The following is a 26,518-nucleotide window of genomic DNA, read 5'->3' on the forward strand; positions in this document are numbered from 1 at the left end:
CTGTATTTAACTCGAGTCCAAACAGGTTCCATGATGATCCCAATATCAGGGAGGCATTGGTCACAGCAGTCAGTGGCGATATGTGCGCTTGATCTGGAGAGTCTGTGGTTGTCTAATGTGGCCTAAAGCCTATTTGTGGTGATGTTGTGTTGTCATTACAGCGGTGTGAATGTAACCCTGCTTCCTAGATATCTTCTGTTCCGCTAGCGTCTGTAATTTACTGGGTTTTCTCACAGACGGCGTCTTTCATCAGCCTTTCTAAAAAGCAGTTTTGGGTTTTTTTCCTGTTCTAAGATAAATGAGTTTCTGCTGCTACCCTGGATAGTAGAATTTGAACCCACTAGCATTTCATACCCAAGATAAAACGACGGTTATTTCGCCACATAGACGCTGCAGTCTCTGTAAAAATGTGTTCCAATACGAGTAGTTTTCAAAACAGCTGAAGCGTTATAACTATAACGTATCTAGAAATGTTAATATGCAAGATGTTTCTGGTTCGGAAACATCGACGTATCCTCGGTTTTATTCAGCCGACTGGCTTCCATCACCACACAAACACACAAAAACAATCAGAGCATCCGACGATGGAGATAAACTATTTTATTGACAGCTGGAATAGAATAACAATACACCAAATTGTGCATTTACTCAACAATATAACAGTTGGCCAAAGAATCTGCAAATATACTTGTGTTTTTAAAACGACGGTGTGCGGTGAACAGAACTAAAGGTAACGCCACGTCAGCACTCTGCTGATCACATTCAGGTCCTCAAGGCAGCAATTCACGAGCAACGCATGGAGAGCAACGCGGATGGGCATTTGCTGCTTTAATGCCCTGCTAACATTAGCTTATGCTAATATCCAATCGGAATGAAGAGTATTGAAAACTTAAAAAAAATATATACAATATACTTGTAAATGGAAGTTTGGAACCCTTAAACGATGAGGTGATCGATTCGGTGGGTTGTCAGTTCCTCCAATGAAGCTACTGAGGAGCCGACAGCAGAAGACTGAAGGGATGTGTTGAACCGGAGGAATGAATGTACAGTATGCTTGGATAACCTTCCCTGGAGAGATTGATTTCACTGGAGGAAAACGGATTTTCCATCAGCATTGCTTCCAGAAGTTGCCCACCTTGCATGTTCCTGACAGCACAAGAAGGCCTGTTAAACTGGCTCATCTCGTATCCCAAAACCAAAACATCAACTTCTAGTAAATCATACTTTAGAGGCCTTCGGATGGTTTAGAGACGAGAATTTAAGGCTGTGAATGCTGTAGAGAGATACAATTACCTTGTATCGACAACTATTACTGGAGGGTGTAGAAGATTTGGAGTTGGAGCTTAAATTTGTTGACACCAATGTATGAACAGCAATGTGTGACTTCATTTGAACTCGTAGTTGAGAGGTGATTTAATTGGAAATGGTTTAGAGAAACACACTGGGGGTCACCCGACCTAAAAATAAAGTGTGACGCGTTTCAGTGACAGGATCTACCAGATGGCATGTGGAGGAACTCTTTTTATGAGGTTCGGGTTGAGGGAGGCCTCTCGGGGAGACGTTTGGGAAGCAGACCGGAGGAGATGTATTGCTTTTGGGATCAGACCGGAGGAGATGCATCTACTCTTTCATCCTCACCAGTCCTCCACCTCTTCCTCTCCAGAGAGAACGTGATATGATATGAATCTAGAACTGTACATACGGAAAAGAAAAAGACACAAGTAGTGCTCTCTGTCTTTTTTAATCAGTAAAACCAAAGTACTTAAGAGGAAAACGATATGGACAATTCAAGCTCGGGTAACAGAAGTCTTTTTGTAAAGAACTTCAAAGGGAATGCTACCCTGATTCACTTCTTAGGTTGATCTTCTGCAAAAACAAACTCCTCTACTGTCACACTCTTTGTAAATAATCAGGGTTTCAATATTAGGTTTCAATCAGGTTCCATTTTGCATCTAGGCTAGCTCAGAGTGCACCGATGACCACATATGCATGCGCACGAAAATGTGGTTTGTATTGCAGTAAGAACAGGAAAGGTGAAATTTGATAAACTACAAGTAACGCAATGAAGCTGCAACAGGATGCAAATCACTTTGAAATTAACCTTTAAAAGGTCATAATAATGTCTAAAAGTCGCCCAATGTTGAGAAAACTATGTTTTGATACCATCGAGAACTAAAAACGATCGTTTTCTAATAAATTCAATCTCAATTGATAGGTCATTGAAATAACTTCTACAAGCCACTGGGCCTTGAATAGCAAAAGCGATGCATTGCTCTGGAAAAACAACTACTCAATTGTGCACTGGTTTAATGGCAGCTGGATAAAATAATTACCCAATCAAGTATGTAAACTACAGGCACAACGCTAAACCTGTTTGCAAATTTTTTTTGGAATTTTTGAAAATTTGAAAATGGGTACGTCACCTTGGAACACAGTACCCAATTCTCCTAACGCCTACATAAAGCCTCCCACTTAATGTAGCCTGAAAGGAAATGAGTAGGACGCTTCAGCATTTGTTTGCATATCTACAATATACCTCCTCTGTTTTTGATTGCCTCAACATATCTTCTGTTACAGACAAATAAGGGCCAAAATCTGCAGTAACTCAAAGGGCTACTTGAGGCACCAAAAAGCGAGTCCCCATAGACTCCCATCTTAAAACGCCAAACAGCGGAAATAAAAGTGTTTCCAGCCTGGAACGATTTAATGTTTTGGTCTCTATAGCTAATATCCCTGTTCGTGCACATGTACTGTGACGTCACGGTTTGTTGCTAAACCCTAAGCAAGTGTTTTTGCTACGACCGTTGTGGACCGTGGTAGTTTGAAGAACTGGGCTACCAGGTGCGTTGAAAAAGTGACACCAAGGGGTCGTGACCGAGCGTCAGTCTGTGATGAGTTAGGATGAGAACGTGTTGACTGAGCGCATGTGAATATAGCCAGAATCAAACAAGACCGCTGAAATGTTAACGTCACTCAAGGTTCTACATGTCGATCGAGAAAAAGGGTATCCATCGTCAGAGATGGCTGAGGGAAAATTCTCACATCTAAAAGTTCTTAGCTAAACTCATGATCTGCTTAATATTCTGTATGTAACACAACTGTCACTAGAACGTTCTTCCTGTATCTTGGGCAACGTTCCTTTACGCTGCTGTAACATTGAGCAGCACTAATAGCAAAAGTCTTGTTTTGCAGAACGTCAACCTAAAGTGGCAGAGGACCTCATCACGACTCTGGTGCAATTCTTGCCGATGATGCAGATGGCTGGATTGCGAATGTTCTTTTGTTATTATCATTTTTGTTATAGTTCATTCGAACATCAATAAAGACATTTTTGTAAGTTTAGAAAATAAGTCTTGCTTAAAGAAACAGGTCAGACTGTTGTTTTGTCCAGTTTGTTGAATTAAGCTCACACATTGGGGAGTGGGGAGAATAGACAAATAGTCCGTTTGAAATATCATAAATTCATTAAGAACATACGCAAAGAGCATCATTTCCATACAGCGGATGAAAGGTAAATTACTTGAAGTGATGGGTTGAAATGGTGACACTGTAAAACTTTTTTTTGCGTCGTTTTGATAACTTTATGTGACAATTCTTAGTCCTTAGCCCTGACAAAATGTACATCGGTGTGTTTAAGGCCTCTATTTACATTACAATTGATAGTAGTACATAATTAACATCCGCGTGGCAGACACAATCAGAACACGGGTGAATGCAAACAAAAACGTACATTTCTTTTGGTGCTGAATATGCCGACGACAACATCTATTAGCTCATTCGTTTGCCTTCAAAAGTTACAAAACGTCACAAACAGACTCAGACGGGTGAACAAGAAGCTTTTGATGAGCGAAAATTACACAATCAATTTTTAATAAACAAACATTAATTCCTCTTAAGCCTGCTGGGAATGTGGGCATATATTTCATCTCGCTCCCAAACAATTAGAGCAGAGCGTTTTCTTGCAGCTGTAGCCATCATAGAATAAAAACAACCAGATCTGCCGCTCCACCCTGGAGAGGAACGTTAACGTGGTTTAATGGTTTGTAAAGAATCTGCTCACTGATGTTCTACAGGTTAGATGTAGATAAATGGGGAACTTCTATGACGGTTACAGCTGCAGCTTTACATTTTCTGACTTTGCCTCCGTGATGTATCATCAATGAAATCATTATCATGCAATAATAGTTTGTTTCAGCCACAGAGATCTTCCTCTGAACAGAATGCACTCTGCTTGTGGGCTGCTGATAGAAAATCGAAGTGTAAACTTTCCTCTTTCATTGGTCCTTAATCGGGGAATCAGCCCTCAATATAAGTTTAACGTTTGGCACAAAAGAACTCTGACAAAAACACATTCCTTGGGTCACAGACAGAGGAGTCAATTGATTTTAAATATATATATATATATATATATATATATATATATATATATATATATATATATATATATACGTATATATTTGATGTATACAACTTTTCTAAAAACACTCCCCTTTTGTTCTAACTGCCAGGCAGTCATTGATTAAACTCCATGATATTCAATTTTAGGTTGTGAAAAATGATCCCGCATTTTTCAAATCAGAACTTATAATGTTACATGAGGTATTACAATTCAGCTCCTTCTGAGTTTGAAAGAGATTATTTAGAGACTACATGAAAATCCTCCTGGAATAAACCCTGAATGTGCCGGGTTTGAGTGGTTTGTGACTCCTGCATTCAGAATCTTCGAGCTGTTTTCAAGGCGTTTTAAAGGGGACATACCACGAAAGACTCACAACCGTGAACTAAGACAAGCCAGTCAACTTGGTTGTGGGCTGCCTGGATCAGAAAACATGTTATTCAACAAGCCATGAAGATGTTGGCTCCCCATCTTATGGCCAATCAGAGCAGGCTGGGCTATTTAAGGGAGGGGGCTCTTAAAGAGACAGGCGCTAAAACAAAGCATTTCAGACAGCGGATGATAACGGTGAATTCAGACAGACAGTATGAGAAAAAAAAACTTGTTTTGTGAACATTAAAACATGTAAACATGTTCTAGTAGAAACCCAAAATAAAAGTTTGAACCTAAAAACCAGCATGACATGTCCCCTTTAAATCATAAGCATCCTGTGTACTCCCGTCGACAAGCTTTATGACAGTAAACGTGTATCGGAATCGCATATGTTTTACATACAAAACACTTAAATCGTCAAACATAATAATTGATGAATCTGACTGCGGTGAAAATCACCGGCTAAGCGTGTCAACTGAAAAAAAACAGCAATGCCCGGATGTTTCTTTTATTGCTTTTCAGAACGTAGCTGATTTGTTTGGAAATAAATACAGTATTAATATCCCTGCAACACTGCTACTGGCAAAAACAGACGCCACTTTTGCAAAAGTTATTTTTTTAGAGAGTAAAAACACTCCAATTTGTTTTGTGGTTTCATTAAAATATTAGTTGATTAGTAGAGGAGAAATTTTGTTCTGAAAACTTGCTTTCAAAGTTAAGAAAAACAAAACATTTTTACTTGTTATTGTCCGTGAAAGGAAACAGTAGACTCTGAATCTGAATGCTACATATGAACGTATTCCTCAATTAATGTCGGGTCTCAACCCGACGTACTGTGTTTCATTTCTCCGCTTCCTCTGTAGCTCATGCTTAGTCTTATCAAGTAGGATGCTAATTAATTAGAAGTTTTAATCAGTCATGCGGATGCTACCAGCTAATGCTACAATCTTAAGGTAACTAGCGAGGATACCCCCTCCCCTCCCTCACAGATTTAACATTAATCAACTAAGTTATTATAGATTCACTTTGGCTCACTCCAAAAGACACTAACAACCATAATATTTACACACAAGAAAAGAAATTAAGAATCATAAAGTGCCCAAATGAAATACATATACTTTTGTTATTCAATAAACTATGGTTTTCTCTACAGTGTGCACATTGTGTTCCCTTTAAATTCATCCTATTTTTGTGTCCGTTCTTTTCTTTTAAATCTGTAAAACCTGACGTGGGTCCAGACAGATCTTTTGTTTGGACGATGCAAAGTACATTTCATGCTTCCTTCCTCTCTCTTTTCCTTTTCCTCCCTCTCTTCCTCTCTCTTTTCCGTTTCCTCGTCGCACGGCTAATCACCAGGTGCCTCGGCGGTCTGTGGATTAGGGCAGTAATTTAGAATGGAAGGGATGCTCCTCTGCACAGCTCTGAATGCCGCCGTCAGATGTTCCTGTTCCTCCCTCACGATAGCTCTATGCCGCAAGATAGGTGAGGAAGAGGAAGAAGACACTTGCTGGTAGAAATTGGCACAGTACAAACTGTTATTAGACAATTGTTCTTTAAAAAGAGAGGAGGAATCTTAAAAATCGACTTGTAGACTATTAGCTAAAGAGCATACCGAACTCCAATTAAACCGGGATGAACAGCGAGTTTTCAGCCCGACACTGTCAGCCAGGCTACTGTCCTCAATGCTTTTGGAAACGTCTGTCTCAGTGCGACAACACAGGTACAACATCTGCCCCGAAAATTTAGAACAATGTAGAACGGAATTGAACCGAATGAGGACAAAACACCCTCCACATTTCAGACCCCGTTCACACCTGGCTGTTTGATGCCAGTTGTTTCCTGATAAGGTTTAACCTCACTGCATTTGATCCTAGCATGCAGCCAAGGTTAGCCGCTTAGAATTCTAATTGGGGTCCACTGCGATATATCGCATGCATAAAATCCAATTAAGTTTGGCTGGGACACTCGATATCTGTGTCTTCAACGTGGCATTGAGTCATGCACCAAGGCGGGTTTTGATTGACACACAAAAAATACTTTTATCACATCTGGCTTAAAAGTAATTACCTCCTGAAGTCAGATAATCAGATTTCAAACTGTTGGATGGTTCTTCTGCGACTTTACAGCCGAAAATCTCTATTTAGACGCAGTTCAAAAAACAACCAAGTGAAATGGGGTCTTGCGTGGATCACTTTTTTTTTCCAAAAACCCACAAGACTACATGTTTTCCGTCCAACCAAACACAACTTTCATTAAATAAAGTGCCATCCAAGAGAGATGGCAAAAATGAAATCATTGTAATGAAATCATACAGGCTCTTGGGTTGTCGGGAACTCAGAACCTGCTAGTTCTTCTTTTAAACCACTTAAATCCAATCAGGGACCAATTAACACCTGGCGCAGAAACCCAGCAGTACTCCGGATCCCCAAGATCAAGTAGAGATCTAGATCCTTCCAGAGGATGTAAGGGGCTTTCATTCATGCCGCCACTTGCAAACACATAGTACCAAATGGACTGAACATTGAAGGGCCAAATGTGTGACACAAAAGAACCAAAACCAGCTCCAGTCAGTGTTTTGAAACCAAGATGTCTTGGTTAGTTACAACAAATGAGCTATATATAGCTATAAAGCTACATATATAATTCTTTTTTAAAAGTCTTCTGTAGTCCTGCTGATCCATTCATGCTCCTGCTAAATGGAAGGCCGACATCTCAAACCGTCTGAGGGCAGTCTCACTTTCGGGCTCTGGACAGAAACACAGATAACACTCAGGAGCCGCCCAAGCCCCCTTATTGAGGATGCAGAAAGACAACGAGCAGTCCTGGGAATGAGAATCGAGCTTGTAGGCTCGTGAAGGCGCGTAGCTGAAGCGAAGCCGAGCGCCGCGGCGTGTTGCGGTCCCAATAGGACGCAATCGATGTCGGCAAACCGAGCCCTCCTTTGAAGTATCCTCATTAAGTAGGTTTTTGTTTCCTCATCAAAGAGATCTGAAGAGAGCAACATGTTCCTGTGAGTCTGAGGGGCGGTCAGTTTGCAACAACAAAAGAACATGTGCTTCCCGTGAGTCTTGGGGAAAACGGTCTGATACTATATCAAAAGAATAACGGTGTATTTCCAGTGAGTGCCAAAATGACCTACTAGGTGGTAAAGTCATTTCCCAATCAGGGAAGTGATTCATTCCCAAGTGTGGTCGGACCGGTCCAAGTGCCCTTGAGTAAGATACTTAACACCTACGTACCACCCGGCTGACCCAGGCGCAGGGCTACAGGCTACATAAAAAAAATGTGTCTTCGGATTTGGTTGAGACAGCAGTGGAATCTTTGTCCCAACAACAAAAACTTGACATTTCTTTTTCTTGAGTCTTAGGATCGCTCACAGCAGGGCCCGATGGTGCTCTCCAGGGACATCTGGGAGGAGTGGCGGATGAGCGGCGCCATCGTCGGGTCCACCATGGAGGAGGTAGGGAAGAGCTTGTACCAGCCAATCACCATCGTGCTGAGGTCCAGCTCCTCCAATAGGATTCGCGCTACGCCCATGAAGCATTTGCGGTCCATTCGTCCGTAGTTGCCCCAAACGATCACCTACGGAAGAGACATGAACAATTATATATTCATACAATTTTACCAAGAGATAAGATGTTACCATTAGCATTTGGAGATTTGTGTATAGACTGGATCAAATATGTACGTAATCTTTGTGACGTATGAAGCTCAAAGTGGGTGGTTTCGGGCAGCCTAACTCTACAAATAAACAGCAGCAGAACAAACAGACGACTAGCGACCTGAGACCACACCCACCTTGAACTTTAGGTCTTGATGTATCATAAATGGTTGGAATAAATGTACCTTCTGTACAGTTTCTTCTTATGAAAAACTAAATTTGCTACAGAGAACAACACGTTTTCTGTACCAGACTGTCGACATGTTTATTTAACAGGGGGTGTACAGGGATTGACTCACTTTTGGAGCCATTTGAGGAACTGCAGTTTTTTTGGCACTCCCGCGTTGGCTTAATTTTTCGCTTGGTTTCGTGCCGAAGTAGAGTTATTTTAAATAATAATGAAAGCGTAATAGGTGCACTTTCTTTCATGTTTAATTCAAAAAACGAGAACAGATGTCAAAATCGTCTGCTTGTACACAAAGTGTGCTACAAAAATAATCACTGATATGATTGAATATTCTACTTACAACGCCTAACAAACATGCTGTGGTTTACCAAGAAACCCAAATGCTACCTGGACGTTAACACTATACCGAGATCCCTCTTTTCTCCCTGTTAAAGAGGGTTTTTGGGGAGTTTTTCCTGTTCCGATGTGAGGGTCCTGGGTCAGAGGATGTCGTATGTGTGCAGATTGTAAAGCCCTCTGAGGCAAATTTGTAATTTGTGATTTTGGTTTGTACAAAAATAAATTGAATTGAATTGAATTGAAACACGCCCATGTAGTTTTGCAGTTGTGTGCAATCTGCCCGCTTTTTGTGTTGGATTGCAGTTATCCATGTGGCAGAGTATAAATGTTGCCTTTGTCGGCAGACCAACAGCAGAGAGAAAGACTCAAAACTGAATTCACTGCATTCAAGAGAAAACGCTTTCTTACCAACCAATGTTGTACTTTGTCTATAATACTCAGAACATTTTGTCATAAATAGAAGGTAATCATCAGCAAAGTTTTGTCTCCAGGTAAAAACTGTACTTCATGTTCCCCTTCAGTGTTTCAGAAGAAGACGAAGAAATCAATTTATTTCCAGCGATTAAGGGCCTAAACATGGCTTCAGAGGCCTTTGATTCGTGCACATTAAGCATCCTGGGGGTGAAGGAGGTCGAGAGAGATTAATTGACAAAGCGATAAGGTTAAGAGGGCGGGGGTTAATTAGCATTTATACAGATGGTTTGGAAATCTGTTCCGAGGCAATACTGTCTCTTGACGGTTTCTCTCTGTGTTACAGCAGCAGGCTGAGGTTTCAATTAGAGTAACTGGAGAGAGACAGTGTGTGTGAGGGAGATGATGGCGGCATGTGTTTAGAAACCTGTGTGTGTGTGTGTGTGTGTGTGTGTGTGTGTGTGTGTGTGTGTGTGTGTGTTTGTGTGTTTGGACGTTAGGTGTCCTCTGTCTCCTGACGACCCGATAACATCAGGGCTCATCTCAGACGGCCCCGCGTCTTGTCAAGCAACGGACGAAATAATCAATACCCGTCGGTGCGTGCGTCCAATCGTGCGGCCGCCTCGTGTGTCCGAGCCCGCATACCAATTGGTTTTGGGAGTGTGTGAGCGTGATTTCCACAGAGACTCGGAGGCCAAATCTGCTTCAATCTATTCCCTCCATCTTCAAAGAAGGATAATCTATATCTCTTTCTGTCTGCGCCGCGATCAGCTCTCCAAACAAGGTCCTGACCGCAACCATTTCAACTTAGGAGAGAGAGAGAGAGAGAGACATCGTGAGAAGAAGAACAACAGAAACTGAGTGTTTTAGTATGGACGATGAAAAACACAGAGTCCTAGATCCTCTCCTGGTCCACTTTCTAGGAAGAGGAACTAACACACAAACCCTCACTGCAGGTGCTGATGGAAAGACAAAAAGGGATTTAACAAACAGGTTGCATTGAAGTGAGGATGAGTAGATAGAGACGATGGATGAACTTGAATTGAAAGGAAGAATAAAAGCTCTGAAACAGCAGAAAGTAGGACAGCTAACTCATTTGGAGATACTGTTAAAATACACAGTATGCTCAAAAGTACTTTAGTCAACTTTTGGTCTGGGGCATAGACTGTATATAATAAGTGGTCGTGATGTCACCCATTGGTTTGTGGACTGATGTTATGAAGCCTCGAGCTCTGCGATATCACTGCCGCTGTGTTGTAGACCTGTCAATCAGCATGTAGCCCCGCCCCTAAATCATCTCCTCTTTATGGTCTGTTTGACTCTAAATGTTCCATAATGTACTAAATGAACATCATGCTGTATTGAAGAAGACTGTAAACTAGAGATTGAGACCATAAACTCATGTTTACAATGTTTACTGAGGGAATAAATCAAGAGAGAAGTAGAGTCATTTTAGACTAGACTTCTATACAACCAGAGGAGTCGCCCCCTGCTGGACACTAGAGAGAAGTAGAGTCATTTTAGACTAGACTTCTATACAACCAGAGGAGTCGCCCCCTGGTGGACACTAGAGAGAATGCATTTTTTTTAGACACTTCCGCATCGACTTCACTCTGCAGAACTGGAGGTTGCCGCCTGATCTGAGGCTGTTTTTTCTGTGTTTAATACCTTAGTTCTAATGAAGAGCATAGGATTACATTAAGAGTAGTAGAATAGACTCACTGGTTTTACAGCAACGACCAAAACAAGTAACGGTGCGGAGCGTAAATGAGTACAATTGAACAACTTAATGCTTCGTCCACACACTCTTGTCACAGCGTAGGAAAGCACATTGCTATCAGATGACTGATGACTTTGTTTGGCTCCATGTTTTGGCAGCAGATGAATGTGCATGGTTTTGTAAAGATTTGTTCAACAATCACAGGTGTAATGTCACAAGTGTCTGCATACTTTGCTTCAGTTACCACGTAATAAATACATACATGTACAGTATGTACAGTAGAGGAGCTGATGCTGGAAGCTTTGAGATGCAATGACTTCTTCTGTGTGGAGCAACACAGACACAGATGTCAAGATAGTTTGCAGTCGGTCAAAATACAAGAAGTTCAACAGGCTGAACATACTAAACCCAGCACAGATTCACCTCATTTTGGGGAGTGAATCTATTACATTTCAATAGGTTGATAAATGTTGCTGTTATAATTTGCCGGTGTGACTGAGCCGTAAAGTATTAAATCAGATGCTCTGCATATCTCTATCTGAGCCACTCAGTTTTGACACCACAAACTAGAAAAATAAGAAAAGACAGAATAATAAATAACGATGGGAAAGAGAGAGATAAGTGTGATAAACCCTGGATTTGCTGCTTCTACCGGCTCTGATAATAAAACAGAGAATAAAAAAGCAGCATTAGCTGAAAAATATATCAACTGCTGTCACACGCTGAGGGAAATATTGTAAATATTATGAGCTGTTATTATTTTTCCTATTCTTAGTTGACATTTATTGTTTAAACTCTGATCTCCTGGCATTTGCTTCATTTTGCAACACTGGTTATTACCTATATAAATAACCTCTGAGAGAAAGATAACAGTGCATGTTTAAATGACAACCTGATAGGGATCTTTAGCATCTAAATACACTTCACAGAAACCAGGATAAGCTGACATTCAACTTGCACTAACTGCAGAAAAACAACAACACAAACCAAACACACACTAGCATATAGACAGTAAAACTAAACTAAAGCTGCAAGCAGAGATGAACTGGACTCTTGCACCTTCCCATGTGTCAGGGAATAATGGCGGTTCATGAGTCATGGAAGAGGGTTTAGGGGGTGGGGCTAGGAGCCTATGAAGCATGTGAATGTCATAAGGACTGAACCTTTTGCTCAAGAAACTTGCAGCGGATTGGACAAAGTATGTTGCAGTTACAACAACTTCCTGTTTTATGCCAAATGGCGCTTTTTTTTTATGCCACAGAAAAAATATAGCGTTTAAATGCAAACTTTTGATACATTGTGATCACAAAGGTCACGAGATTGTTTTGACCAAATCCGAATCGGACTAAATCTGTAGGAGTTGGTTAAAGTACAGCGCCTGTAAAAGGTTAAAAATGGGCAAAAATGGCACAATAAATTCAAAATGGCTGGCTTCTTGTTGGTTTTGGGGTATAACGCCAAGAGGCTTTTTGGTGCGTCTCCACATGTTATACCTGCCTACTAAATTTCATGCATGTCGGTGAAACATCAACGAGGGGCTTCATTTTGCCAACTTTTCACATCAAGCCCCTGAAAAGGCGATTTGTTTAAGAATGAAGCATTTCTCCACTTTCAGCGGTGTCCTCGGTGACTGCTGGTCGGTGCCAATGAAAGATTGCATGCCAGTCGTCAGAGAGGATGAGATGAGAGAGAAAGAAAAATGAGATGATCGGGGGATGGTGGCAGAGAGTGCAGAGCGGAGGAGAGGAGAACGACGGACAGCCAATAATTAGAAAGGAGGCGCTTAGAGACTAATTGCTCGTTGACAGCAGCTGAGCAGCTGTAGGCTGCGGCTGAAACACAACGAGGTTCAAACCTGCAACCTTCAAAACCCACTGACCTCACCTCTGTTCACACACACACACACACACACACACACACACACACACACACACACACACCTGGCCCAACGGCATGCGAGTTGCTCGTTATAGACAGAATATCAAGAAAAAAAGGACTTTTAAAAAACCCAAAAGTCACACTGACTTGACTGCAAAGTACTACCGCCTCCACCTTCTACGAGCCGTTTACGTCCGATATGTTGCTCTTTTTTTCTGCGCTTACTTTGCTGACTTTTACATTTCACATATCCAATAACTCACACGTCAAATGTTTATAATTAAAGTCCATTCATCACACTAAACACACTGCAAAATACATAAAGATATATAAGCAAGAACACGGCTGATGTGCATTGGAAGTGAAGTCCCAGAACATGTATAGCTTGCAGATATTCCACCTGATACATGATCTTCCATTGCAGCAGTGTTTGCAAGTGTGATTAAGTGTTTGCATTTGTTGGGCTATGGCTGTTATCTATAGTCCTTTTTGCCTTTTTGAGTGTGTGGCCAGCTGATGCAGCATCGGTTTTGTAGAGTTTGTAGTGAGAATCTGTGCGTATTGTTGTCATGCACCGACAATTCTGAAAAACCTGCACCATGAGTCCTTCACATTTAAAGACAATACATTTAAATTAACATGTATAAAAGCATGTGCTCACATCAGTCAGTCATGGAGTGAGTTGATGAAGGATTCTGAATGAATCTCCAGAGTGGAGGCATTTGGCAATTTGCTTCTGGTAAATCAGGAATTGACAAATTGAAAAACGCTGCCGATTTCAGCGATTTTCATTATCCAGCGTGAACGAGTTTGATGAAAGTCGGAGGACGGCGACACAGACAGCGGATAATTAAGAGGGAGGCGTTTAGCGGCTAATTACACCACGACAGGAGCAGCAGAGCTGAAGGCCTCTCCGCTGAAAACACACCACTGTGTCCAGCTTCTACCCGCCATACATACAGGGTATATAGGGTTGTCGCCCTACGTTGTCTCGCTACACTATGCTACGTTGTCTCGCTACGTTGTCTCGATACATTGTCTCGATACATTGTCTCGCTATGCTACGTTGTCTCGCTACGTTGCCTCGCTACGTTGCCACGCTACGTTGCCGCGCTACGTTGCCCCGCTACGTTGCCCCGCTACGTTGCCCCGCTACGTTGCCGCGCTACGTTGCCACGCTATCTTGTTACATTACTCTATTTGAACACAAACCATGATTTTTTTTCTTTTTTTTTCTTTTTGACCAAGAAGTTTGTTGTCTACACCTCAGCAATCACTTAACAGTGTTGACCCTGATTGTGCGACAAGAGGCTGATATGGAACATACGGTATTTATGGAACATCAATAGTCAACGTATCCCGGGATTTACAAAAAATGTACAATGCAAAAATTCTTTCTGACAGTTGGTTTGAGAGAAAGACTGCAATATGAAGGAAGGAAGTGAGATAGTAATCCGTCTCTCTCAGTTCACTGCTGAAAGAACAGAATTAGCTCAAACAGCCTTCTGGTCCCTCAGTACAGATTCTCACTGTAAATGTCAAGCTCAGCTTCTTCTGCTGCGTCTCCTCTACACCTCCTTCTACGCAGTCACAAAAACACAGCCGGGAGCAATTCCTAACAAACAAGTGTTTATCAATCGGTTAAACACTTCCTTTTGATATGTTATTGGTAAGATAGATAGGTACTAACTTTATTGATCCCGCGAGGGGAAATTATTTTGTTACAAGCAGTAACAGGGGGACTGGGGTTATGAATTCACTTTTATCATCTATGAATGGCAACGTTGGCTCGTCGGCTCATCCACCACTTCATTCATATTTTAATATCTTAACTATTAGAGGCTTGCCATGAAATTAATGTTGCTCAGAAGATTAACCCTAATGACTCTGGTGATCCCCTGACTTTTGAAAGTTGTCACTCATGCAGTAAAATAGCTCAACGTCTACCAGATGGAGTGTACAGAGGTTTATGGGTTTCTTGACAATTTGGGTGATCTCCTAACTTTTACTCTACTGTTGGATGGATTGCCATAAAATTTGGTGCACACATTCACGACCCCCTCGGGGATGAAATGCAACAATGTTACGGATCACCGGTCATTTCATCTAGTGCCACCGTAAGAACAAAAGATCAGTTTGTCCAGTAGTAATACCTGCAGAGCTAATTCCATTCCCGTCAGCTGTATTTTGTGTTTTGTGCTAATTAGCGTGCTAACGCTGTAAACTAAGAAGGCGAACATGGTCACAACCTGCTACACATTAGCCTGTTAGCTTTGCCATTACTCACATGTTAGCAGGCTGGTGTTAGCATTTAGCTTAAAGCACCACTGACTCCAGTTTCATTGTATTTTGCTGGTTTGTCTTGGTTGTGAATCAGTGGGGCCATGATGGTGTGTCTCACCTGCACCACTTTCCCCTGCGGGCTCTCAGAGAAGACCAGGACCTGGTTGTAGAGAGGATCCAGAGACTTCCTCACTGACTTGGTCTTCTTCTTGGCCACGCAGCTCCCGTTCTCCAGGAGGTAAACTTTGATGTAGGCCGCTGAAACCACAGCAGACAAAAAGGTTAAAGCTGAACTCGAGCTGAACCTCTTCAGAGTTCTTCTTCACAATCACTTGTTTGTTTTTTTAACATAGCGTCGATGGACACGTTTGTCCTCCAATGCTTAAACAAAAACAGTGTTGAATGGGCTTCAGTTAGAGCACAGAAAGAGAGGAATAAACCGCAAATCACTGGACAAGCATGTTCTTGCTGGTTGTATGAGCAGCTCTGCTCTCAAACAAGTCTTCAGAGACTTTAGAGGTTGAGTCTAACGGGATTTGGAACTGGTATGTTTGGTGTTAAGACTGTGATGCAGTAGACAGTAGAAGGCCAGGTGACAGCCAAATGCATCAATAAGCTAGCTGTTGATTTTGAGACAAACTACCAAACTAAAGTTGACTAAATAAAGACTTGCAGCACAGAATGTGTCCCTCACTGGTTTGTGGGCTACGGCGTTGAAGCTTTGAGTGTTGCATTTTAATCGTCGCCATCTTGTTTTTTTGGCAGTCAGAAGTGACACGAGAGAATAGAACCGGAAGCTGAATAAGACCATTTTTTTTAGGCGAAAAAACTTTCATGAACAGAAAACACACTGTGATTTAATTTAAGTGTTCACTGAACCACATGACTGTGAAGCAGCTTTAAAGAAGAACTACAGCTTGGCTTTCTCATGTTTCTATTTATTAATGTCACTTTGTTGCAAGGAAACCAGACGAAACAATATCTTTTTGTTTTTCCATTCAGCAGAAGTTGTGGACAGTACCCGGTACTTTTGAATCACTTCTGTCGGAGCGAGCTGAGCCGACACTAGAAGGTGAATCGTCACGACCAAGACACATCCTGCACAATCCAATATTTAAACTGCAATTTTTGTATTCACTTGGCCTAGATGAAAAATGTATATCTGATGATGATGATGAAGATTAAAGATTAGACCCTGGCACATTCATATATGGAGCGAGGTTGTCCTCGGTCTTTATGCTTATTTATGGATTTCCTTCCCTCTCTGCAGCTCTCTCCTTCACTACATGTTTTCCTTTCATTCACACTAAATCGCTCTCCACTCGTTTCTCCTCCGACTCTTCTTTGTGCTTTGTCTCTTCTCTTTTATCTCTCGTGGCTTTTTTTCCCCTCCTCTCAGATCTGTCTTTTGTTTTTGCCTTGTTTGCTGACACTGTATTGTTCTCATGCAATTAGGATCAATGGCTGGTTTAACATTATGCAACCACAGAGGGGGGGGGCTACAATCAGTTAATGCTTTGTTGTTACACAATCCGACTCGCTGCAGAAGAGACGGCGGAGTCGTGTCGACACGGTGCCGGTCCTGTTCCTAAAAGAAGGAGGTAAAGGTTAACCGGTCCGGTTAATTAAGCGGACGATTGATCAGCTGAGTGCTCGGCTGATTCTCTGCCGGCTCATATCAGCGGCTCTCCAAGTGCATTTTGATTATGACATATTATTTCAGGTGAAGCGATGCGTGAGAGCTTGAGAGCGAGCCGCGGTCTACGAGGTGCAGAAAACGAACCGGCGAATCACCGACGCTCGTCTTCACCATCGCTCATCACATCCCTGACGTGGTGTGGACGGGTTTGAAGCAGCATTTAGAGAAATGAATGAATTAAATGAATACATTAAGAGAGATTTCGCTCCTCATTGAACATTTTCCAAGCTGAAAACAGTCGCTCCTCCTGCCTCCCTGCCGTGTTTCTTGGTGTGTCCTTGTCAATGTGCAGCAGAACAAACAACACAGGGACCCACTCATGCTTTATTATTTAACGCCTCGGTGACGTGAATAAATATGGTTATGGCAGAGAGACGTCTGTTAGATAAACACCGACCCATTGGTTTCAATGTGACAGATGTAACTAAGGAGCTGGGGAATGGATGAGGGTGGCTTTGGGTGGCTTCTTAAACACCTCTCAGACCAGCAGGGTTGCACTGATTGCATTTGTTGGAGACACGGCTCCTCGTTTCAGTCAGAGCAACTTGAATCTGTGTTTCTCTGCAGCGGCAGCAGAGGGGGAATGTAGATCTTACTTATTTAGCGGATCACCTCCCTCTGCTCGTGTGTATCGACTCCCCGAACGCCGAAAACAACATTTTCTCCTTTTCACTCATGCATCTTTCATATCATGTCGGGGACAATTGCCGTGTTTTTTCGGAGGATGTATCCCGTTAGGTTTCAAACGTCCGCTGCAGGCTGTTTCTGTTTGTGAGCGGTTGATGCTATTGGCTGTCTAGAGGAGCGTTCATGTTCGGTGGGACCCTGATGTTCTAAGACATGGCAATCGTTTGATGAACAGGAGTCTCTTTAATGCTTTGACTCTGAACATCTGCAGTCGTATTTAAACTGTAGCTCATGGTGCAGGTGACTTTGGGACGCGTCCAACTCCACTCACGCTACTTAAACGACACTTAATCTGGGTGCGTGGTGGTTTTATTTAGTCTTTCAATTAATAATATAATAATTAATAATTATTTAACATAATCAGGGTGTCATCTCCCATTTCCTCGCTATAGAAATGGCAGATTCGTCACACTGGAGAAGCGGTTTTCAGTGAAAATGTCGTTTTTGAAAAGCTAAACGCCAACAAATGTGGATTGAAGCAGAATATCTTCTCAGATAAAAACATGTTGTGAGTTTTGAAAATGATTACATCTTTCTTATTTCAATAAATGTTGAATATTGGGACTTCACAATGTTCTAGATTTGTTTGAAATGTTTGGATGGACAATCCTCCGTCGTCACCGATGATACAAAAAGTATTCTGCTCTTCATATTAGCGTAGCTTAATCTTTATCTGCAACTGTGCAGAAATAACAAGTTTAAACTGAATAAATAGACACGAGGGGATTTGCAGTATTCAAATGTTGATTTAGAATTAAAATGTCAACTTCATGAATTAAGCTTTGAAGGTTTGAAGGGACAGAGCTGGAATTGTGTCACATTGATGAGTTATGTATTCTGCTCACTCCATTGATGCGGGTTCCTGAATTAATGTTGCTGTGGCATATTGTGAGGGGGAGGAAGGCTTGTTTGTGGTCCTTCTGTTCCTGCCGTCCCATCTACAGCTCCTTTTGACTGCATATGAACGAACCAGTGTACGGACCTTACTGTCTGAACAACGTGACCCTTTAAAGAACAGTGAGCGCTGACTTTTGGACCAGGTTTTTGTTGGTCAATGGCGTCCATTTGCTACTTACACAACGTGAGGAAAAGTGACATACAAGTCAGCAGACTAGCAGCGGACTAGAGCGGCATACCTGGAGGTCCCTTTGAACCTGGTTTCATGGTGAGTCCTCTGGCCTGGACGACCTCCACCTCCAGACCCCCGTTCCTCTCCATGAGACCAATCTCTATGTCACCTGGATGGATGGAAGCACAGGTGCACTTTAACACTGAGGATGGAGGAGGAGCATGTGCCTAGCTTTTCAATTCCAATAGATGCAAGACACTCAATAAAGCTGCAGCGGAATGTTTGGAAAGTTCTTTCGTTCTGACCCTTTGTAGTCTGTTTGCACGGACAAATTTACAAATTTACAACAAATTTACAAACTTAAGGCAAAATGATTTATTGTGTCGTCACGTTTAGCAAATGTTTAGACGACAGGATCTTTTATCAGCCGATTCCCAACGGCAGGACTCAAAGTGTCTTCTTTTTCACTCTTTAGTGACATATTTGTGAATGAAACAGATCAATATGGAAATGTTATTATGCTCATGACTAAATGTCCCGACCGCCTCATGAACAGGTGGTATTCATCCAGCCGAAACAAGCGATCCTTGACTCTCGAACACACAGAAAGAAAGGTAAGAGAGGATTGGGATGAGAAGATCTTATTGCATGAGGCTCATTAGATACAATAATACAAGAAACAATCGCCAGATCTGTGTTCTGACCCGTGCATATCATTTCAGCATGTGGACGCATCAATGCATTGAACACAAGTGAAGTCTTGTGAAAGTAGTTTTCAGCAGACGGTAGAGACTTCTGACAGGCAGCGGCCAAAAACACAATAACTGCTGACAACGAGACCAGTCACGGACGTCAGAGTATTCTCTCCAGAGAGCTCAGAGCTCAGAGTTCTTCCTACTGTTGTGTATTCTTCATCTCCACGTTGTGCAGTGAGACGAGCCTCTTGAATTTGCACCCAATACGGTTGTGGAACGTTGGCTGCATAAGATACAATTGAAAGAAATAGTTTGGAAGTGTGTTCATTTGTAAATAATAATAACAAATAAAAAATGCTTTATTCATTTATGGAAAATCACCAAATTTTACGCAACACAGTCCCGCAAATATTTCAGAATAAAAGGCTTGTGTTAAATAACGAAGGGATAGACTCCACAGTAAGATGCTAGAGGGCTTTTATTTTGAAACGGAAAAAGGAAGTGTTGATTAAAAATACAGATATAAACGGTAGTAACGTTGACGGTATGAGATCATTTTCATTTTTCTATTTTTACTGTGAACCGCCAAAATAAAAGCATGAGTTTCGGCAACGCTCGAACTCACTTGAAGTCACACCGGATGACAGTACTCAGCCCAAATATATCCCCTAAATGACGAAAGCATTCCTTTGAAAGCGACAGAAGGCAGATGACGGCCAAGTTATATTCCGGGTTCTCTGATATTACATAACGTTGGACTGGACAGCGGGTTTGGAGCGGAGCTGGTCCAGTCAGTGTCACTGTTGTCGGGCCAAGGACACTGTCTGGCTGCCAGCGAGGAAACTGACCCACTTACAGTAGATCACAGCTGTGGAGGACGGGCTGCACATGCTATATATCTCCAGTATATACAGTATGGTGGCCTGGATATGAACAGTCAGCAGCCCGGCCTCCTAAAAAGAACATTCCCATACAGACAAACCTGCTCTTTGAGTTAGGTTTCCGAGGGAAACATTTGATTAGGTTTGTTTTTAAAGTATCACAAATACGTTTCTCATAAAAATCAGTGTCAATTGTGGACAAACAAACACAGGACTTTCACCCAGCAGACCGCTGTTCTTGTCCCATGCAAAACCAAAAGTCAAATAATGTATCTTATTATACTTATTTCAAAACTAATTGAATAGTTTTGTTGCATTTTGGTTTTTGTCAAAGCGTTATTGAGAAATGCAGTTGAGTTGTATGGAAACGTAACGTTGTGGAGAACAGATATAAGATATAACACATCCAGTATATACGGCCTGGATATGAATAAACAACGATGACAAGAAAAAAACCTGCAGTAAGGAACAGCTCTGATTTATGAGGCACTATTTTTCCAATGTGAAATGATTTCAGAAGTCATTTGGTTCAGTTTTATGAGGAAATGAGCTGTTTTTATGGGTAGCGTTTCAGAGGCTGTTGTGACCCTCAAATCTGAATAATTTTCCTCAACTTGGAGATAAGAAAGTAAAGATTAAGTTTCTTGTCTCGCTTTAGCCATCTGAGAGGCTCTGGCGGCTCAACATTTTTTAACGGACAAAGAATCATCTCTCCTCTCGCTCACCCATCGACGTCGTCGCCAGCGTCTGTCGCCCAACAAACTGAGCGGGTCCCATCCCGTCCAGGAAGTCACTGAACTGTGCGTCCGATGCCAGACACATGCCGCTGTAGTTCAGGCTGCAGAGAGAGAGAGAGAGAGAGAGAGAGAGAGAGAGTGAAAGAGAGAGAAAGAGAGAAAGTGAGAGAGAGAGAGAGAGTGAGTGAAAGAGAGAGCGTGAAAGAGAGAGAGAGAGAGAGAGAGAGAGAGAGAGAGAGAGAGAGAGAGAAAGAGAGAAAGTGAGAGAGAGAGAGAGAGAGAGAGAGAGAGAGTGAGTGAGTGAAAGAGAGAGCGTGAAAGAGAGAGAGAGAGAGAGAGACAGAGAGAGAGAGAGTGAAAGAGAGAGAAAGAGAGTGAAAGAGAGAGAGAGAACGAGAGAAAGAGAGAGAGAAAGAGAAAAAGTGAGAGAGAGAGTGAGTGAAAGAGAGAGCGTGAAAGAGAGAGAGAGAGAGAGAGAGAGAGAAAGAGAGAAAGAGAGAGAGAAAGAGAGAAAGTGAGAGAGAGAGAGAGAGAGAGAGAGAGAGAGTGAGTGAAAGAGAGAGCGTGAAAGAAAGAGAGAGAGAGACAGAGAGAGAGAGAGAGTGAAAGAGAGTGAAAGAGAGAGAGAGAACAAGAGAGAGAGAAAGAGTGAAAGAGAACGTGAGAGAGAGAAAGAGAGAGAGTGAAAGAGAGAGAAAGAGTGAAAGAGAGAGAACGAGTGAAAGAGAGAGAGTGAAAGAGAGAGAGAAAGAGTGAAAGAGAGAGTGAAAGAGAGAGAGAAAGAGAGAGTGAAAGAAAGAGAGAGAGTGAAAGAGAGAGAGAGAGAACAAGAGAGAGTGAAAGAGAGAGAAAAAGAGAGAAAGAGTGAAAGAGAGAGAGAGTGAAAGAGTGAAAGAGAGAGTGAAAGAGTGAAAGAGAGAGAGAGTGAAAGAGAGAGAGAGAGAGAGAGAGTGAAAGAGAGAGAGAGAGAGAGAGAGAGAGAGAGAGAGAGCTGGTTAAAGTCACGACTGGGCACTTCAAATTAGAGATGGTGAGTCAGAGACTGGGAGATAAAGAAAGGATGAAAGACAGCCCAGACAAAATAACAATCTGGAGGAAAAATAAAAATACAGGAAGTGATCAGTACTGTTCAACTCTTAAATTGGCTCCCTGAAATTACCCACAGGCTTTAGAGTTTGACCCCCCCCCCGTGTCCTTACTTTGTGTGTGTGTGTGTGCAAAGGAATCAGCTCTGAGTGCTTTGGTGGCACAGCGCCAGGTATACTTCAACTGTGTATTTGTGTGTGTGTGTGTGTGTGTGTGTGTGTGTGTGTGTGTGTGTGTGTGTGTGTGTGCGTGCGCGTGCGTGCGTGTGCGTGTGTGTGTTTGCAATGGAAGGACAAATCCGCCGCTAACATGTTCTGATGCTGATGCATATCATCTGTTTGCTCCACATGCGTCTGAACCCGGATGGCAGGACACCAGGACTCGATTACTGCGTTTACATTCAGAGCGTTGCTTCCTGAGAGCAGCTTTGTGTTTTCTGCTCCAGACGTCCTGCTAAACCTGGTCCACCCGCACACAGGTGTGCCCACTTACTCTCAGGGTGTGTGTGTGTGTGTGTGTCTACCATTGATTGATTGGACATTTTGACTTGTCACAGTAGGAAAAGCACAGGTTGAGATAATGAAACAATGAAGGCTGAATACCATTTAGCTGCTTTGAGAACACGTTTCCGGTGTTTCCGGCGTTCTGACTCACTGGCAGAATTGATTTACCACCAAAAAAAAACCTGGAACCGGGCTGGTCTACTGCCACGAATGAGGAAGTTGGACTGGGAACGTGAGCTGTTTCTTTTAGAAGTCGAAAAAAAACCCATTGCCAATTCATTATGTTCATGTTTGGCCCCGGGCCCTCTGGAGTCCACGAGGACAATCAACCAAAGTGTTCTCCGTTGCTCGGGCTGCCTCGTCGTTGATACCTGATCCAGAAGAGTTTTCAGTCCGTCATGAGACGGGAACCAAAGTCTCTCCAATAAACTATCATGATTTATTATTGGTTGTGATGGTAATGGTTGGGTTTCCCCGCTAAAGAGCTAACCAACAAGCCCCACAAGTTATCACCACATCAACCACCTACTCTGTACCACTTAGGGGCCAGGTCCGCTCTGGGAATTAACATAACTTGTTGGTATAATTAGCATTAGTTAGTGGCATAGCAATCCAATATTTGAAAAATTAAATAAAAGTTAAGAAATCTGCACAATATGATTGGCCAGAACCAGCAAACTGGTTCCTTACACCTGTTTCTATGTCGGTTCGTGGTGCAACGGTGCTGAAGACGCTCAAAGTTTTTTACTCCAAAGGTTGCGTTTGATTGTAAAACGTCGTCGTTCAAAGAGCTCGCTGGTGAATTGAAGAATTGTCTTTCATACCAAATTGTTTGAGTGATTGTGTCCATATCACCTAATCTTGTGCACTGAACTGTAGCCTGTTGCTTCATTGATTTGAAATGTTGAAGTTGCTTCATGCGACTTGTTATACTCATTATGATCAACTGTTACTTAGCTATGCGATTGTTTTGTTCTTATTAAATGTATCGTATATAAACATACGGATGAGTCTAGATCTCACAAAGTACCGATTTATTGTTCCCGCCCCCAAAAAAGTGATGCCCCTCCTTCCCAACGATCCTGCCTCCTGTTCTTCTACATCCATGTTGACACTCTGGACTATTGAGTTCCCATAATTTGACTCTGGTGAGTATGTTTATTATTTCTCATGGCAGCTCTCTAAGTCTTTCCTCTCATTTCCTCCCTTCTCTTTAACCCCCCCCCCTCTTGTCTCTACTTTCATATTTCACTCTACTTTACAGTCTCTATTCATCTCCGCTCCGATGAGAGTGCTTTAGCGGTGCGTTTGAGGTGTATTAGATTTTACAGCGTGAGTCTCTGAGACCTAAATCACCAAACAGCTTTCTTTTCGTCGTCGTTAAAGCGTTAAAATATTTACTAGATTGTTGCAACGAAGTCACACAAAGGCTCACATCAAACATCGACTGCAGAGCGAGAGGCCCAACGCTGCAGCCTGTCCTCCATGTGATTAACACGCAGAACCACTTAGCCCAGATTAGTCATTAACGCTGACGCTGCAGCTTTTATTTCATATTTAACGTCAATGAAAGCTCATTAGTTTTCCTGTAGTTTGTGCTACTGTGTGTTATATATATATATATATATATATATATGTCAATGCATGTCTGTGACTATTCACAGTGTGTGAATTATACATGGAATTATTAAATCAAGATATTAGGGAGAAATTCTAATGAGGTGTAATCCAGTGTGTGTGTGTGTGTGTGTGTGTGTGTGTGTGTGTGTGTGTGTGACATGCAATATGTGGAGCAACATTAGCCGAGTGGGTATTACTTGGTGATAAAATCCTGAGCTGTAGATTACGTTGGTGTGTGTGTGTGTGTGTGTGTGTGTGTGTGTGTGTGTGTGAGGCACATCTGGGGGATTACATGGCGGCTTCACAGAAATGTGGCGCTCAACGTGAAACGCCGCGCTGCCGGCGGACGACACGCCGCGAATGTTACACACGTCCGTGGTCTTATATTGTTCTGCATTTATGTTTTTATCAAAACCTGAACAAAAAGAATGGAGGTGAACGGTCCTCGTCTTCAGGAACCGGACCAAGAAGAACACGTGTCAACTAAGGAACCTAAAGTTTGTGCTTATCTTTCGCTATAGTTGGTCCACTGTACCTCAATAACACTAGAGCTGTACTCTGCAACAACTTTACCGTTTTTGCACCATAAACATGCATTAACACGACATAAATACATGCTCACGTTTATTTTACTGCCAGCCAGTTTAAAGTGACAAGTCTCCACCCTGCTGAGGCCACGCCCACTTTTGGAGAGAAAATGCAGGTGAATGTGTTTTAAAGCGGGTTAACTGAGTCTTCTCTCCCTGACAGCTGATGCACGAAAGATGCATGAATATTCATGAGGTGAACGACCGAACGTCAGTTTGCGGAAATTGCGGCGCTTTTCGCTCCGCAAATAAAAGCATCACCTGATGGCGTGGTGCGTAACGGGTTGATTGGAAAAGGAGCTCCTCCAGTTCTTTCACAATAAAAGCCCTGGACATTTAACATTCGCACTTCCCCGTTTGTGCGATGCATATTCTTCATGGTCCCGTTGAGTAAAGGTCTTTAAAAGTATTAAAACCATAAACCCAGCTTCACTCACCACGTTACCACGAGCAACAAACAACATACAGTGGAACTTTTGAGGATGAATGACTCACTAAATCGTCATTCATCGGCATTACGTCGCCTTTATTAAAACAACCCAGTAATCTGTAAGTGTTCCCATAAACTCTGTAGCGCTGCTCACCTGAGCTCACCTGAGCGTCTCAGCATAGAGTTCATTAAAAAAAAAAAGTAAATTCCACTTGAACAAACCCAATAAAACGTCCACCGTGTCGTTTCTGCCCATGTGCGTACAGTATATAGTCACATGAGCTGAATACAGATGTTCTCATTGTCCTTACACACACACACACACACACACACACACACACACACACACACACACACACTTCCGCCTGGAACTGAATTGCCCGGACCATCAATCAATAAGCTCATAAGTGTGATTGGATGGCGTTAGCTAACAAAGTGCTTATTCATGGTGGAGCTCAGCGGCTCTTTCAATCAGCGGACCGAGCCAAAGGGCCGACGGCAGAAACACAGGCGGACCGACCGGAGGACGGTTTAGATAAATGTTGCGGCTCACTTTAGCTGCAGCTGCAGCTTCCTCTGGATGAAGTCGAGCTCGAGGCTCAGAGCGCATGAAGAGATTCACATTTGAGTTTTTATCACTCAGCTCCTCAGAATCAAGAGATCATAAAAAAATGATGACGCAACGACAGCATTATTCAGACGTTCTTATAACTTCCCGAAGCGGTTTAAGAAGAACTATTTTTTTGGTTTTCATCCATCCATAATCCATAATAATAATAATAATAAGAATAATCTCTTCATGAACAGGGTCACCGGGAATTAACGGAGAGTTGAGCTGGGAGAGAAAGCGGAGCGGTTACTCTCTCGATGTTCCCCTGGGTTAGCTCATCAAGATGTCTTTAATCGAGATGTTTCCACAAAGTTCTAACATGTTGTTGTTTTAGGACAACAAATGAAAAGCGTCGTCAGGGAACATGTTGCTGATACATTCAGTATCAATAATTTGTGACTTTTTCGAAGCATATTTGCGTTTGCAAATTAGTTTTCCGAGAGACAAGAGTTTCAATCATGACTGTGACCGGAATAAGTGTGCGATCGGCTCGAGTTGTGTTTCTGGTTTAGCCAACTGGGACGAGGAGGAAGACGAAGAGGAAGACGAGGAGGAACATGAAGAGGAAGACGAGGAGGAAGACGAGCAGGAAGATGAAGAGGAAGACGAGGAGGAAGACGAGGAGGAAGATGAAGAGGAAGATGAAGAGGAAGATGAAGAGGAAGAC

General features: G+C 42.4%; 1 protein-coding gene across 1 annotated transcript in view; it reads right to left on the reverse strand.

Moving 5' to 3' along the window:
• Positions 1-4,453: 4,453 nt before the first annotated feature.
• rims4 (regulating synaptic membrane exocytosis 4) overlaps positions 4,454-26,518 on the reverse strand; it is a 46,746-nt gene continuing 24,681 nt past the window's right edge. The window contains exons 3-6 of the mRNA XM_068722314.1: positions 21,004-21,116; positions 18,770-18,871; positions 15,366-15,505; positions 4,454-8,350 (exon numbers count right to left, since the gene is read on the reverse strand). Of these exons, the coding sequence (XP_068578415.1) occupies positions 8,132-8,350; positions 15,366-15,505; positions 18,770-18,871; positions 21,004-21,116 (574 nt within the window). The 3' untranslated portion in view covers positions 4,454-8,131. The remainder of the gene's footprint in view (positions 8,351-15,365; positions 15,506-18,769; positions 18,872-21,003; positions 21,117-26,518) is intronic.

Source organism: Cebidichthys violaceus, unplaced genomic scaffold (assembly GCF_023349555.1).
Source record: "Cebidichthys violaceus isolate CVI_PGR_0920_01 unplaced genomic scaffold, fCebVio1.0.p SCAF_29, whole genome shotgun sequence".
Classification (NCBI taxonomy): Eukaryota; Metazoa; Chordata; class Actinopteri; order Perciformes; family Stichaeidae; genus Cebidichthys; species Cebidichthys violaceus.